This window comes from Heliangelus exortis, chromosome 3, assembly GCF_036169615.1.
Source record: "Heliangelus exortis chromosome 3, bHelExo1.hap1, whole genome shotgun sequence".
NCBI lineage: Eukaryota > Metazoa > Chordata > Aves > Apodiformes > Trochilidae > Heliangelus > Heliangelus exortis.
The window spans coordinates 35,409,561-35,426,479 of NC_092424.1; the positions used below are offsets into that span (position 1 = coordinate 35,409,561).

At 47.2% G+C, this 16,919-nt stretch overlaps 1 protein-coding gene across 1 annotated transcript in view; it reads right to left on the reverse strand.

Annotated features, from left to right (window-relative positions):
• LOC139795442 (uncharacterized) overlaps positions 1-13,819 on the reverse strand; it is a 37,605-nt gene extending 23,786 nt beyond the window's left edge. Inside the window, exons 1-2 of the mRNA XM_071742434.1 lie at positions 13,641-13,819; positions 13,090-13,180 (exon numbers count right to left, since the gene is read on the reverse strand). Coding sequence (XP_071598535.1) covers positions 13,090-13,180; positions 13,641-13,819 — 270 coding nt within the window. The remainder of the gene's footprint in view (positions 1-13,089; positions 13,181-13,640) is intronic.
• Between the last annotated feature and the right edge of the window lie 3,100 nt (positions 13,820-16,919).

Genomic DNA, 16,919 nt, shown 5'->3' on the forward strand with positions numbered 1-16,919 from the left:
GCTGATGCTTACTACCACAAGTCACTCCAAGTTTCATGACAGACTTCAGGTCCAATGGGGAAATCTTAACCATAATGTGCTGTATAAGCTTGTTTCACAGACTGCAAAGTCCAAGACTAATTTTCTGTGTAAGTAATAGTCCTGTGGGCTTACAAAGTCTGAGGCAAAACTCACTGCTTTGGCTGCCAAGAGATATTAATATGCGAGCAAGCTATAAGCTTTATATCAACAATATTTCATAAATTAAACTACCAGGGAACAATCCTGGGCCCTGGGAACAGATCTGGGCTGTTTAAGTCCTTAGAAAAATGCCTGGCTTGACCCCGACCACCCAGCACCCTCCCAGATTGAGCCTGAAAAACTGCAGGAATGAGCCCAGAGCACAGGCCTTTCTTGAACAGCAGTTTGCTCTGCACTGGAAGCTTAGAAGGGTTTGTAGTGAGGAAAAATCCTATAGGATGCGTCCCACAAATGGTAAAAGCTCTGCTGTGCTTTTGGACACAATAAAGCAGATAAACAGCAGTAAGGGTTAATCATACAGGTCAGATGTGCTGCTCCAGAACTTAAAAGCTCTAAAAGAAGAGGAGGGAAGTGTCTGCATTTGCAAAGGTGTGTGTGTCTCTATGGGTGTGAGTGTAAACATGCACATTCAGGGGAAAAACCTTCCAAGAAAATCACAGAATATCCACCACCAGATTACAAGGAAAAGAGATGCCAAGATCTTTGAGTTAATTATCCTCAGTGAATCATTCTTATAGTTAAAAGCCATACCAGCATTTCCAGAAGAACTTAAAGTTCAGTATATGTAAACAAATATAAAGAAAACAAACAAACAGCCAGGGAAATTGAAGATAAAAGGCTTAAGATAATAAGATGAAAGAGATTATAAGGTGAGCTTCTGTGGACTTGTACATTCATAAGTGAGTTTCTACCAAACACTCCAGCTCTGACATGCTGGCTGCAGTCAGTGTGAAGTCTGGAGACCAGAAATCCTCTTGCCACGATCCCACTCAGTGTGCAGGCTTTGACTCAGCAAAGCATAGAGGAGCATGTTTAGGTGACCTGAGTTTTACATTTGTGCAGCCATCTAACTGCTTCAGGTCTGGGTTTAAATACATAATTACAGGCAAATATCTGCGAATGTGCTTTGAACTTGAGCAGTGTTTGAACCACACATCTTTCCCCATCATACTATTCTCTAGCTCACCTTATTCCTTACCAAGGATTCCAGCATCTTGCTGTTCCCATCCCTGCTTTGTATAGAATCACAGAATTATAGAATAATTTGGGTTGGAAGGGACCTCTAAAGGTCATTTAGTCCAGCCCACCACAGTAAGCAGGGACATTGTCAACTAGATGAGGTTGCACAGAGCCTTGTCAAGCCTCACCTTGAATAACTCCAGGGATAAGGCCTCAACTACTTCCCTGGGCAACCTGTTCCGTTTTTCCACTAGCCTCACGGTAAAGAACTTTTTACGAACCTAAATCTACTCTTCTCAAATTAAAAGACTGAAATTTAATATCAAGACCTCCACCCCTCCATGTGCGTTTCATACGTGTTCCTCACGTGCAGTCCATGGTTTAAGAATCTTGAACTAACAAGCCTTCCAAAATATATGAATAGTCATCACACTTTAGGCCCAGCCAGTAACAAACAGGCCTCTGCTCACTCACCCCCACCCTTACTGTGGGGCACAGAGAAGATAATCCACCTAAAAGAGATCATTAATCAAGACAAGGAGAGGGAGGTTTTCACTCTCCAGTGACAGTCACAGACACAAAACAGGCTCAACTTGAGAAGGAAAAAAAAAAAAATTCAATCTATCAAGGGGAAGAGAAAACATGGTCAGACCTACCAGGGATGGGACCCCGCCAGACCTTCTGTTCACTGAGGAGCTGATGGGAGATGCAGTGGTTAGAGGCCATCTGGGGCACAGTGACCATGAAATAATAGAGTTTTCAATACTCAGGGATGCAAGGAGGGCCTCTACTCTGGACTTCCAGAGGGCAGGTTTTGGCCTATTCGGAAGACTGAGTCAGAGTGTACCCTGAGAAACAGCCCTTGAAAACAAAGGGGTCCAGGAGGGATGTGCATACTTCAAGAAACAAATCTTGAATGCACAGGTGCAGACTGTCCCTGTGTGCTGGAAGGAAAGCCAGAGGGGCTTATTGTTACTGACCTCAAGTTCTACAGAGTCAGGAGACTCTCTTACATGTAGAGCCACCCTTCCACCTCTCCTCCCTTGCCTGTCCCTTCTGAAGAGATTGTTGCCATCCATTGCAGCACTCCACTCCACTGCCATGCGAGGCACCCCACCACATTTCCGTGATGGTGACTACATCACAGCTTTCCTGCTCCTCTTGTTTGTTACCCAAACATCTCTATCTCCTCCTCCCTGATCCTTCACAGGCTGCAGCTCTGCATCTGGCCCATCATGGCCCTTCAAGGGCTGCTCCACCGCGCTCCTCCACGGGCTGCGGGGGCACAGCTGCCATCTCACCCCGGGCTGCCCCGGGGAAATCTCTGCTCGGGCACCTCCTCCCCCCGCCTTTTTCACTGACCTTGGTATCTCTGCTCTAGCACTGCTCTCACCTCCTCTTCCTCTGCAGGCCTTTTTTTTTTTTGCTTTTTCTTTTTCCCTTTCTTGATTATGTCACTCACAGAGCCTCATGCAGCTTGCCGTATCTCCCCTGCCTTGGCCAGAGGCGGGGCCAGAATTGTAGAATCCGAGAAACGGGAGCTTCCAGCAACTTTTTGCAGGAGCCACGCATGTGCACCCCCTCCCCCGCTACCAAGGCCACTGCTGCACTAAACCAAAACAATAGTCTAAAGATTAAGTGGAAAGAACCCCTGAAGAAGTTTTGTGTTGTTTTGATTTTACTCTGTGCTAAACCAAAACAACAGTCTAAAGACTAAGTGAAAAGAACCCCTGAAGAAGTTTCATGTTGTTTTGATTTTACTGTACACACTAGATTTACAGCCAATGATCTCACGGGTAGTCATCTAATATCCCTAATCGCGTTGAATGAGTAGTTTTACCTGAAAAGGGAACTGATGTATTAAAGCACTTAACCTTAATTAACCCACAGTTTTAAGCGTTACTCAGGTAGTGATAGAAAAGGCTTGTCATTTTTAAGCCTCCGTATTCCAGGAAACCACAGGGTGAGTGTGCCTACAAGAAAAGCATTCATAGGATAGGCAATGAACACATCAGGGCTTTGTGGGCATGTTGGTGTGATTTTTCCCATTCAAACAATCACACACCATGCTATTGTAAATATGTTGCTGCACGGCTGCTATTGTAATATTGCATCTGCAAGAGATTACATCAGCCAGAATAATATGCCAAGAAACACACTAAGTCTTTCCCATTAAGTTTTTCCCTCACGGGTATTTATTGAGGTCCTCTCAAAATGTTGCAAAAGATGAAAGATTCTTTGAAAACTCAGTGTTCCCGCCTTCTGATAGGGCCAAAACACGCAGGGAAGAGGAAAAGTTTGTGCAGCAATGAGGATGGGCTAATGTGTTGCAACAAAAAACGTTTCAGCCTGAGAAGCTGCTGCTGCTGCTGCTGCAATCGTTGACTTCCAGTGGGGCAAGGTGCCGAAATGCTTCTGAAATTCAACTGTGGTTGTAGGCAAGCAGTAAGAAAACGTCTTGCATGCCAGTGCTATCCCAACACAAAACAAAGAGGGAATGCAAATGAAAGCCTTGCGTAATTTCTGGAAGACAGCCCTGCCACCTAAGGAAGTGTGAGACAGAAGGGGAGGGACAAAAGTATGCTTCAGCTTATAAAATAGTGAAAAATCCTGTGTGTGTTGTTCTTCTAAAACTCCTGCTCCAAAAATTGCAAATCTAGCCTGATTCCTTAAGGCTCTTGCTGTGTGCCGCCAGCTCTGCTTCAGACAGAGCAGGACACAGCCGTGCCTCCAGCTGGAATGCCCGTGGTTTCATTACTGCTTCTGCCTCTGGCATCCCTGACAACCCTGTACCAGTCATGACGTCAGATGGTGAAATCTGTTTCAAGCTTGTAAAATTAAGCCCCATACATGATGTGCCCCATTCCTTCTCCTGCCTGTGTGGATGCTTCACCTCCCTGGGCAGAGCTGCTCTCCTGCCTGGTGCATACGTACAGTGCTAAGAGTGGAGGGAGAGGGGCGGGATGAAATAAAATCCCCACCAGTGAATACTAATACCTTTTTCCTTCCTTTGGTTACACGTTTTTCCCTTGCAGGCTTTCCATGGTGCCCTAGCATTGGAGACCTCTTCTGTAACCAGAGCCTGCATCAGCCATCAATGATGCTGCCTCTGAAGGGAACCACAAACCTTCCAAGGCAGAGCTTTTCTGGCTTATTTTTTCCTTGCCGTCTGTTTACAGGGAAACATCCTCAGGGCAGGAGCCTTCTGTGTCGCAGGTTACGTTCTGTCAGTACCTACCAGATAATAAAGTTGTTAATTAAAACAAGGCTGAGAAGGGACTGGTGCTGTATACCTGCAGTAGGCACTGTACATGGGTGAGTGGAAGGTGAGACTGGCAGTCTGGAGGCTTACTGAGGATCTCAGGGGTCAAGCATGGGATTTATATAGCCAGTACTAGATTTTTACATTGTAGGCTGCAGACCTGTTCTCCTTTGTGATCCAGTGGTTGACCTCATCCTAAAATCCTTTATACAGGGAGTCTCTGGTATCAAGTTGTTGGTGCTGGAGTTGGACAGCTGAAGGTGGTGAGATGAATCTGACTCCAGCTCCTTTAACCCTCCCCCCCACCTCCCAGTTTCCCCTTGTCTATATGGTAATGGTGAGGATATATTTCAACAGGGTGGCCTGTGAAAGAAAAAGAGTGCCAGGCTTATTCTGTGTAGACCTATATATTCAGTTACAGTACTGGCTTTCCCAACATGTAAACAAAAAACATGTTCTTGCTAGCATAATTTGTACTGATGAACAGAACCATGCAAACAAGCACATTTTTATGCTAGCACAACTAACTACATGTACCTCTGCTATGCAAAGACTTCAACATTTGAATAACATAAAACTGTAATTAATATGAACTTTTCCTAAGTAATGCTTTTTCACAAAAAGCATTTCTAAAGAAGCTGTAACCTTGGCAAGGAAGACCAGATACATATCCCTCTCAGAACACATGGAACAAACACCAATATCTTTCTGACATTTTTGTGCTGTAAAGTGGATGGATGGATTTACACATAAAAAAGCTACCCAGCTGTCCCCTGGTGCAAATCAATGCTATAGGGCTGCTCTGGTGGAATAAAAGCTCTGTACATCACAGCTGTTATAGCATATTGACCCAGAGCATCCACATTGAACTGCTGTGCCACTTTCAAAATGGTCCCATCATGCTGCATTTCTGTTTTTGGAAAGACACAATGGATTGTCCAAATTGTTTTTCATAAGGATGCTGAAATCACTGCAGTTCCTAAACAAGTGTCAGGAAGCACGGGCACCTCGGGACTGGCCACCCTAGTTGGCCACCAACTTGCTATTCAGGTCACAGGTTCTGGGAAAATGTGGCAAGCCTGGCTTTGAAGGGTAAATGGAAAGGTCAATTCTTCTGCAGATGGTTTGGTCAGTAAATGCCCTTGCCCTCCAGCACTGCTCGTTTAAAAGGCATAGTGCTTCTTTTGGAACAGGAGTAGCTAGTGACCTCAATATTTTACTATTACATATGATCATTGCAACACAAAGCAAAACCATCACTTTTTGACACAAGCAATTTTGGGAAGAGGGTTGTACAGGCAACCATTCAGGACATTTGCATTGACTTTGGAAATCCCACTTCAGCTGGGATGACCACACCACCCTGGGAGTTGCCTGCCAGAGCTGAAACATCAGGAAGAAGCCACGGAGAAAAGATGGGGAGATTAGGAAAGGAACAGCTGGAAAATCTGCTTTACTTGTTCAGTAGACAAACAAGGCAGCTCTTCCATCAATAACAATTACTCACCTTGGGTGCTCTGGCCCCAGATTGACAAAGGGTTTAGGTGTGGTGACAGCAACTCCCACACCTCCCTTCCAGGTGCCCAAACCTCAGCTACTCACCTACACCTCCGATAGGAGATGCCATACTCGCTGGGTAATTGCAGTTAACTCCTAAAATGGCCAGTCAGAAAAGCTAAGGAAATTAGTCCCCTCCTCCTTAAGGTGGGTTTTGAATCCCACCATTACCTGGACACAAAAGAGGATTGCTCCTTGCTTTATCTCTCACACAGGCATACCAAAGTTTGATGGATCAGGAGACCGAGACACTCACCAGGGGCAAGGCAGCAAGGAAATGCCATATTCAGTCTAACAGAGATCAAGCTAGCACCTTCTTTCAAAGCACCTACATTGACTAGATGGAGGGAACTATCTCTTGGCTCATCTTGGCATCAGACTGTTGGGGAGCAAGGAATGTTAAGTTCATGAAATACAAAAGATGGAGGGCCATGACCACCTGGCCTACCAATAAAGATATTCTCCTGGTAAGGTGTGAAGCAGAGGGATCTTCATGTATCCTTTCCCCACCACCATTTGTGTATATTCTCTGATTAACTCTTTTTGAACAACAACCTGTAAGGCCTTGCTAGTCTGAGGAACATGCTGTTAACCAGAGAAAAAACTCAGTATTAAGAGAAGAATAGTAGTGAAGCACCAAGGGGTGTAAAACATTGTATATCCAATTAATAGTGTAGAAGCCCTTGCTAATGGGTGAGGGCTTTCACCTCCAGATAAATCATCTCACCAAGAGCAGCCAGACACACAGGAGTCTCACTCTCTGCAGCTTCCAGTGGAAGTGTCACTCACAGCATGCAGAGGAAGAACAATTCTGTTTAGCAGACTTTTACTTGCAAACTCTGTACTGAGGTCCTGTAATTTGTATTCATCAGGGCTTTTGAAAGCACAGATTCTCAGTGCTTGGAGAGAAAGCATGTGAGAAGTAGGAGATCCAGTTTCTACACCACTGGCTCCGAGTTTTTGCTTGGAAAATGGGCCTCAGTTTTCCTATGTGGACTACCAGGTCTTTGTGGTCTGCCTATAAACAATGCCTCTGGGACCTAAACCAACAAAAATACAAAGAGATGCTGTAATAACAGAGATGCTAAACAGTATTATCATAGGTTGCATGATACAATGTACTATAATATGTAAAACATAAAGAACAAAAGTTGGTATATTACATCTGAGATTAGTAATCTGAGCAGAAAATGTATTCAGGTCTTCTGGCAGACACCACAAAACAGACACAAAAAGCAAAGACCTTGCAGGTTTTTTCTGCTAACATTAATCTGCCTGTATATAGAACATTCTACTTGTTGATTAGTAAGACTCCCACAACCCTCCTGTGGACTAAGAACAACACTGTTTTTCCAACTGATGGGTAGCATGGCCTTCACTGAGAAAAAAAGATCTGAAGGTCAGAGAGAGTGAATTTCCCCTCCAGATAAATCATCTCACCAAGAGTAGCCTGACACAGAGGAATCCCACCCTCTGCAGCTTCCAGTGGAAGTGTCACTCACAGCATGCAAAGGAAGAAAAAAATTCTGGTTAGCAAATTTTTACTTGCAAACTCTGTCCTGTAATTTGTACTTGCAGCATTTACTGCTGCTACCTGTCTTTTGTAACTCTGGTCTGAAGAAGCAGAAAGTGGGCAGGGATGCCCTGTTAATCAGAAGGTTATGCTGCAAGCTACATCAAAGGGATTATCGTGAGCAGCAACTACCAGCTGTATAGCACAGCTTGCAGCAAAGGTAGACAGTCTGTTCTTGAGCCAAGAACTGACCTCCAGAGGACAGCCCATCCAACCCCACCCTGCACACATACAGGTGTGAGGGGTTAGCCCAGGCAAATGGCTTCATGCAGGCACAACCAGAGCATGGATGCTCTCCTACAGACAGAAACAAGATCTTGTGCCCCAGATCCCACTGGTTTTGCTGGTTCCAATGATAGAAGTAGAGAGGAACAACCCTCCAAGTTGTGCCTTTCAGAGGCAAGTCCCTTTATGAAAAACACTCCATGATCTCCAGTTAGTTCATGGCCACATCATGCCATGAAACTCTGTATACTCTTATAGTGGCTGTCTTCTAGTCCTCAGAAGGAATGATGCTCTCTTCTTAGCCATGAGAAGCACTCCTGAAATACCAAGGGTGTTCTTTAAAATAACTGTTTTCATATTTTGGCCAGTGGGCCTGGCATCCATGGCCTACCTTAAGTGGGTCCTTATCGGTAAGTTTCAAGTTTCCATCAAGGAGACCAAATACCCCCTCGAAGTCTTTTCAGAGTTAACAAATCAAGAAAGCTTGAAAATCCATACAGCAGAATTTCCTAGTGAAATTCCACATTCAACCTCTCCTCTCTGGGTAACTAGATATGCCACCCAAGGTGGCATGGCTGCAGGCATCAAAAACTCTTCATGCTGAAGTTATTCATCAAATAAGTCTCACTTCACAGAGACTCGCAGTGCTCAAAGAACATGCAGTTAAAGAGTTGGAAGTCCGATTTTCTGATTCCCCTTGGGAAGCTTTTTCCCATAAGAATAAATGGTAGTGGCTACCAAATCAACATCCTTGCTGTACCACCCTTTATCCACTCTCAGAACTCCATTACAGAAAAAAAAGTTCAAACCCACAGATTTACAGTATTAAAATGTTGGCTACACAGTTCCATAGGATAAGGAACCCCCTAGATTGCAATTCCAAGGACATGTTCTGTGCGACTCCACTGGCTCGCAATGACCACATATGAGAGGAAGTCTCAAAAACTCTGAAGTTCCCTCAAGTTTTGGGAAAACAAACAACAAAGCTGAGGAAGCAGACTCCAGCAGTGTCCTTGGTGAGGGAAAGGCCATAAAAGGCCAAAATCAGATAACCCTGGGCTGCCCTTTAGACACAAAACTCCCTGAAGTGTTACTGTGCCTTTCTTGCACTTGAGACCTGGACCATTCTGTTTAGGTGAGGATGGGTTTATTCTCCTCTGCTGCTTCATCTCCACCAGCAATACAGGCTCAGGAAACTCTTGCCCTGCTTTGACACTGACCTGCTAAGCCAACCCTTTCACCTTAGCACCTCTGTTTTCTCACCTTTGAAATAGGGATTATGACCTCTGTGAGACACTTTGGTGGCCACAGATTAAGTGTGCTGCAGCACACAGAGAGAACTCTCTCAATTTTAAATGCTATGTACTGTATTTTCATGGGTTTTTTTTTTGTTTTTGTTTTTTTTGTTTGGGGTTTTTTTTTGTTTTTGTTATTTGCCTTTATTATTAACAATGGAAATCAATGAATCCCCTGGGAAAAAAAAACAAAAAACAAAAACAAAACCAAAAGAAAACACTATGGATCAGGCTTCTCTTTGGAAAATAATTACAGGAGACAAAGCAATTTTGAAACAAAAGATGGCAAAGTGCAAGGTTGATACAGGGCAGAACATTTGTCCACCTTGCAGTTTACTGTTGAAATATTCCAGTTCTTTTCCATTTTCAAAGTCATTTACAAAATGTGCTTCCAAAATAAATTATTTATCTCTGAAGTGTTGCATTGCACAGCAGGATGTCTGTCAGAGCCAAATGCTGCTAATGGAGGATACCTCAAAAGATGCAGGCAGGAAGAGATGTTCAGACTGCCACAAGTTTAGTAAGAATACAGTATCTGCAGAGGAAGGGAAACCTTTGCTTGGTCAGCTGCCCAGAGCAGCTTCCATCTGACAATTTCTTCTCAGGAATCACCTCATTCTGTGCCTGGACAGATGTGTTGACTGAACCGGGGTCTTCTGAGGGCACTGCTGGAGGATGATAGGCAGCTGTCAGTCCTGTTCTGTACCTGCAAAGGTTTGGGGTTTGGTCAGATGCTGACTCTGGTCCTAATGAAACAAAATCAGCACAGCACTTTGGACCAAGCAGTGATGTCCAGCAAATCCAGGGATGTACTGTATTGCACAGATGTGATTGAGTACAGAATTTCTTCTGCATGTAACATTAACTGATGGAGCTGGCAATTAAAATGTAAAGATGTGATTTCCATGCTCCAGGTTTTCATTTGCAAAAAGCACCGTAAAACAAGAAATATTAAAGCATGTCTTTTAGCTTACAGATATCAATAATAATATAACAAGAATAGTTTCTGTGGAGCTTCTCAAATAGTAAAAAGCCCCCATTCTGCCCTGCAGATCATGCAAAGCAACAGGAAACAAAACTGGCAGTATCACACGCTCTTTGGAGCTCTCACATTTAAAGGGCAATGTGCTCTATAATTCAACTATATTTCATAAGATCTATGGGAAAACAAACCAAAAGAAAAATCAAACAAGAGCTCTGTCCCCTTTGTACAGACCAGTCTAACATGTGAATCCACTCATTCACCAATTAATTCATAGAATCATAGAATGAGCTGGGTTGGAAGGGACCTCTGAGATCATCAAGTCCAACCCCTGATCCACCACCACTGTGGTTACCAGACCATGGCACTGAGTGCCACATCCAGTCTCTTTTTAAAAATCTCCAGGGACAGAGAATCCACCACCTCCCTGGGCAGCCCATTCCAATGCCTGATCACCCTCTCTGTAAAGAATTTTTTCCTAATATCCAACCTAATCTGCCTGGGAGAAGAGACCGACCCCTCCTTGGCTACCCCCTCCTTTCAGGGAGTTGTGGACAGTGATGAGGTCTCCCCTGAGCCTCCTCCAGGCTGAACAGCCCCAGCTCCCTCAGCCTCTCCTCATAGGATCTGTGCTCGAGTCCCTTCACCAGCCTGGTTGCCCTCCTTTGGACCTGCTCCAGGACCTCTATATGCTTCCTGAACTGAGGGGCCCAGAACTGGACACAGGACTCAAGGTGTGGCCTCTCCAGGGCTGAGTACAGGGGAAGAATCACTTCCTTGGACCTGCTGGTTAAACTCAAATCTGTAACTAGTCACTTGTCAATCTGTAACTAGTAACTTGTATGCTTATGATAAAAGTGTTACCCACCAAGGGTGAGAGTGCCCATCTTTCTTCCTCCACAAGGGTGTGAGTGTCCCCTGAACCCCACTGGGATGTCTGAAAGCCTCAGCAGTTGGAATACCTTCAAAATATTTTGTGTCATCTGAGGCATTTAGACCACTCAGCATGGAAGTTAATCTCTGACATTGCTATCACTTAGGTGGAAACAGAACAACAGTCAGTGTGCAAGGAGGATGGCTCAAGGGGAGAGAAAGCTGCAGATGAAGGTGGCAGCAATAGGACTTACAGCCCTTCCTGGCCACTGTACCCTTCCAACTTCTTTGCCCTGACTCTGACCTTATGGTGCAGCTCCAAGGAGATTCCCAGAACTCACCAGGAAGTGATCCTGGACAACCTGTTCTGGGTGAGCCTGCTTTAGCATTGACCAGATGAAGTCCAAAGCATCCTTCCAGCCTTCAATCTCCTGTGTGACTGTGTGCTTTGATATCGCTGATCAAGCATCTCAACTCAGTGCTGATACTGACTAGAAAGGATGCTGGGACAAGGGAAAATCCCAAATTCCTTCCTGAGGATCCATTGAAAAAACCCAAACTCCCCAGTTCAAAGAATCCTGGGGCAGACAAGGTTGGAAGACAGAAAAAATCATTTATTCTGGACATAGATTCTGGTATATCTGGTGGTATATCTGTTAAAAATAAACTGTTTAAAGAATGGCAGAATTAGTAGTAATTTTTATATTAGTGTGTATGTTCAAATAAATTGATACAACACTAATTAAAAGATGGTAGCCAAGCCTTATTCACAAGAGAACTCCAAATATAGTCCTGTCATAGAAGCCTAAGGAGTTTCCTCCCGATCTCAGTAAAGAAGATTGCATGGGACTTACAACATTAGGAAAGAAAATAAGAATTCTATTAAAATGATGGCAGTTTGGAATCAAGTCAAGTCTCAAAGAAAGAAACAGCATCAGGTTATATTGAAACAATTAAGACTTTGGGGAAAGGTCACATAAAATACAACCAAGAAACACACAGAATAAAAAACCCCAGAGTTTATATAACACTGAAACAGAAAGCATCAGAAAACAAAACCGAAAAACTATCAAACAAAAAAATGAAACCAACAAAAAGTTGTCAACAAACAGCCCAGGAGTCACAGCAGTTCAACAGGTAATAATGAAACAGCTGCTGCAAGGACAGCATCAAAGAATCATAGAATGGTGGAGGTTGGTTGGAAGGGACTTTAAAGACATCTGGTTCCAACCCCCCTGCATGGGCAGGGACACCACCCACTAGACAAGGTTGCTCAAAGCCCCATCCAACCTGGTCTTGAACACTCACAGGGATGGGGCAGCCACAGCCTCCCACAACACCCAGGGCCCATCTCTCACCACCCTCACACTAAAGATTTTCTTCCTAATGTCTAACCTAAATCTCCCCTCTTCCAGCTTATAAACCATTACCCCTTGTATTATCACTATGTGCCTTGTAAAATGTCCCTCCCCATCTTTCCTGTAGGCTGGTTCTCCTCTCTTCCTGCAGCTCCCAGGTGCTGAAGGAGCAGTGTCTGAGCACTCTGCTGGGGTAAGGCAGGGGGATGCTGCTGGCACAGTCAGACAGGGGAATGCAGCTCCCACCTGGGGAGAGGGGACCAGAACTGCCTGGCAAGAGAGAAGAGGCTTTGTCTGCCACCTGACTGCAAATCTGAGGCTGCAGAGTTACCTCTGTGCTTTCAGTATGCAGCTCCTACCCCAGACAGCAGCCTGGACAGTGCTTAAGTAAGTTCCCAGAGATCATGTGATTAACAAAGGAATAGAATTTGGACTAAAAATTGGACTGAAATTCGGAGGAAAAAAAATAAGGGAAGTTTAGCAGAAGGATATGTGCTCTCCATCACTGTTTGATTGAGTAGTGGATTCTCCATCCCTGGAGATATTTAAAAAGAGACTGGATGTGGCACTCAGTGCCATGGTCTGGTAACTGCAGCGGTAGTGGATCAAGGGTTGGACTTGATGATCTCTGAGGTCCCTTCCAACCCAGCCAATTCTGTGATTCTATGATTCTAAGAGGCAGCTTGGTGCTCAGCCAGCTCTCTCCCTCTCCCTGCCTGGTGCACAGAACACCTGAAGAAGCTAAGGGAGCCTGAGTGACCCACCTGCCTTCGCTCCGATTCCTGCAGCAGCAGCTGAGCCCCCCTCATGCCATGAGTGTCTCTCTGCTCTTGGCTCTGCCCCCAAGCACTGCTCCTGCAGCCCAGCAGCAGAGGCATCACTGCTTACCTTCTTCCACTCCTTTTTTCTTGGCCAGTGGAGGACATCTGGCATCAGAAGCCTGGAGAGGCTGTTGGAGGTCCAGCCAGAGGCAAGCATGGCTGCCTTTCCTCCACCTTGGGCTTGGAGGGGGTGTCAGGGATGCACAAGGAGCAGGGTGAAATGTGCAGGATTTGAGATTCCTATGGTGCCACTCATGGAGCAGAGAAGGTTGGGAAGCCACCAGGAAGCTGGCACATCCTGGCTGAGAGCCCAGTTGTGCCATGCTTGGGCTGCTGGTGCCAGAGGCAGCTCTAAGCACAGCCTGGTTCTTGCAGGCTGATCCAAAGCAAGAGCCTGCCATGGCCCCATCCAGCAACAGAGGGGGACTTCTTGACACACCAGGTGAGTTTTGGAAAGAAAGGTGACATCCTGCGAGCAGTTGAGCTGCACTCACTTGTCCTGAGTGTTTCCATGCAGGTGTGGCAGCCCAAGGGGGGACATGACCTGGAGGATTAAGGACACCCACTGGGAAGTGGCAGCTGGATGTGGTTCTGCAGGGACACGGAGATTCTGCTGCTGCCCACAGCTCGGAGGAGGGCAAGGTGATGGCTGGGCCACGCTTTCCCCCGGCATGCCGGCTCTCACAGCCTCCGAGATGCAGCCACAGCTCCCACCGCAGGCTCCCTGCCCATCCTGCCGCTCCGCTCCGCACCTCTCTGCAGGAAGGGCCGGGCAGGGTAGGCTCTGGTAGCACTGGCCTGGTGGTCCCCATTGCTGGGCTCTGAACTGTTTTCCTTGGCAGCAGGAGGGATCACCACCAGCAGCAGCACCAGCAGGAGGGGGCTGCCCTGGCCCTTTGCCCCATGTCAAAGCCCATTGGCTGCCCAGGGGAGGGGGGCTCCAGCTCTGTGGGGAGGATGTCTCTCTGCCCCAGCCCATCCAGGGTCAGGGAGTCCCCAGCCCTCTGCCTACTCCACAGGCAGTGTCCCCAGGGCTGGCGGAGATGAGGAACCAGGTTTTTCACCCCCACAAAGAGCCAGATCCGGGGCAATCTCCTGGCCGCTACTGTTGGAAGGCAGCTCCGCAGCCTCTCCTGTCCTCCTGCCTCTCCTGCAGGAGCTGCTGGATGTCCTGCACTGAGAAGGACTGACAGAGGATGGACCTTTCCAAAGAGCTGCCAGCAGGACTGCACTGCGGGAGCTGCAGGAGGCCCTGGACTGTAGTGAAGACATTGACCTCAGAAGCCAGCCTGCCCAGCTCTTGGCTCCCATCCTGAAGGTGAGCACTTGTGACCTGCAGCTGGAGGAGCTCCAGGATGGGCTGGAGTCTTCAAAGGCTCAGCTGGAGCCCTTGGCTTTGCAGGACTTCCTGCGAAACATCCCCTCCAAGCTCCTCGTGAACAGTCTGTTCAAGGAGAGGATGACAGCAATGCAGCAGATGGGCAAGGAGGAGAAGGTGGAGGAGCTGGAAGTGTGTGGGCAGCAGCCTGGCTGTTGAGCAGGAGCCCCGAGTGCTGGCTGAGAGTGGCTGGAAAGTTGTGCAACACCAGCATTGCTTTGGGCAAGCCAGGGGGACAACTGTGGGCAAGCAGCATCTGCTTGAGGAGCCTTATGTTGCTCTTCCCTCAGAGTGTCCCAGAAGTTGCCGGCACCAGCACCCAGGTCCTTCTGAAGGCTGCTGGCCCTCTTGCAGCTCATCAGCAACAATGAAGCCCCCAGCAGGGTGAGCTGCAGGAATGTGGTTATCTGTGTTGGGCCAGACCTCCTGAGCCCACCCAATGAGGAGCTGCTGCCACATGAAGGCTGTGCTGGAGGTCATGGAGAAGGCACACTGTCTTCAGCAACCTTCCCAGCACCTCAGAGCTTGGCTGCTCAGAGCTCTCTGAAGGCTTCATCCCTTGGGCAAATACATGCTGGTAGAGCTGCTGCTTGGAAGAGCAGCCCCACAGCCACAGCCTCCTGCTCTGCAGAGGCAAGGGTCAGGAGTGGGAATGGCTGCTTGGTCTGTTTTGGGCAGGTGGCTTGAGACCAAGGGTTTGATGTGCACAGGGCTGGTGGTGTTCCTTGTGGAAAACTGCAGGGAACTCTTTAGAGAGGAGACAAGTGCTTCCAAGGAGCATCCAGCTTCCACGGAGACATCCAGTGGTAAGGGAAGGGAGTAAGGGTTGTCACCGCCTGCGGCTTGGGATTGCAGGAACCTTTCTGGCAGGGCTGAGCATCAAATGCTGTACTGTGAGCCCTGCTTGTCCTGTAGCCTCTGTTTACGCACTGCCCCTCGGGGCAGGAACGCTTTGCTCTGCAAGATGAGCTGAAGGCTGCAGAGAGGGTTCAGAGGGCTGACACCAGAAGCACTGTAGGGTTTGGAATGGGTTTTGCTGGAGCTCTTTCTTACTGCCAAGAAGTCCCTTTGCTGCTGCACATGCTTTTTCTTTCTAGATGGGCCTTAGGAAGAGACCAGCAGGCAGAGGAGGCAGCACACGTGAGGAAGAAGCTTTGCCACCTGCACCCTCCTGTCTGCCCAGTCCTCAAGGAAGCCAAGGGAGACACAGCACTGGAGTATCCTGCAGGAGGAGAGGTCCATCAGGATCCCTGACACTGTGACAGCATGTTTGGTGTGGAAGTGCAATTTCTGAGGAGGCCAAGTTGCTGCTGTACCTGTGTCTGTCATCAGAGCTGGTGTGTGTCTGGGTTAGTCCTCCTCCTGCCAGCATGGTCCAGAGTGAGGAAATCTGGCCAGGTTGTTTTTCCGGTGCAATAGGCCTGTGTTTCATCAAACCCAATGCACATAAAATGCCTTCAAAAAATCAGGAGGGAGCAGCTGTCAACTTTAGATGGGTTTCGCTCAGGTCCTTCTTTGTCAGAGTGTTTTCAAGTCTTATGTTGGGGTGTTGAGAGGACTGTGCACAATCTGGCTGCTGCAAACCAGCCAAAGGCATCTCCTTGGAAAAATCGATTTGGAAAAGGGGTGCCCATGGTTCCAGGTCAGGTCTTGCCACCTGCCAACTCCAACCTTTTGTCACAAGCACCTCCAGCCATCCCCAAGAGCCCAGCAATCACCACTGGACATCCAGGAGATCTGGAGAACTTTCCAGAGAGCAGAAGGTAAAATGAGCTGGCTTCAGCTAAAATCAGAAGTGGGTCTAGGGTAGCATGGTTTTCCCTGACTAATAGCACCGTGAGGTGGAAAGTTTTGCAGTCTCTCCCCAGGACAAGGCCAATGCTGCCCATGCTGTGCCCTCAGGATGCTTCCCACAGCAACACTTTGCCAGCTCCAGACTGGTCACCCTGGGGGCTGCCATGAGCCCAGGGCTCTGCAGAGATGCACTTTGATAGGAGAGGAGGAGAAATGGATGGGGACAATCCACATCATTTTTGGTCCTTTATCTACAGTGCTTCCTGCAAGCTATTGAATGGTGTTCAACCTGTCTCATTCTTCATTTCATCTTCACCTCTGACTGATGTTACGTGTGACATCGGGTTGGGTTGCGTGCCCTCTTGCCTGGGCCATTAGTTAGTTGGTAGCCTAGGTTCTTAGTTGGCAGAGAGCAGATAATCTGCATAAACCACACAAACACCAGTGACAGGAGGTTGCACTTAGCTCTGGAGCCAAAGGGTAAAAATCAACAGTATCTAATGAACTCAGTGGGCTATTAGCCAGCAGATAGAGTTCAGATAGTATCTCAGTGGAAAGTGAGTGGGCCCTGGGGGTTCGGGTCCATGGGATTTGATGCTCT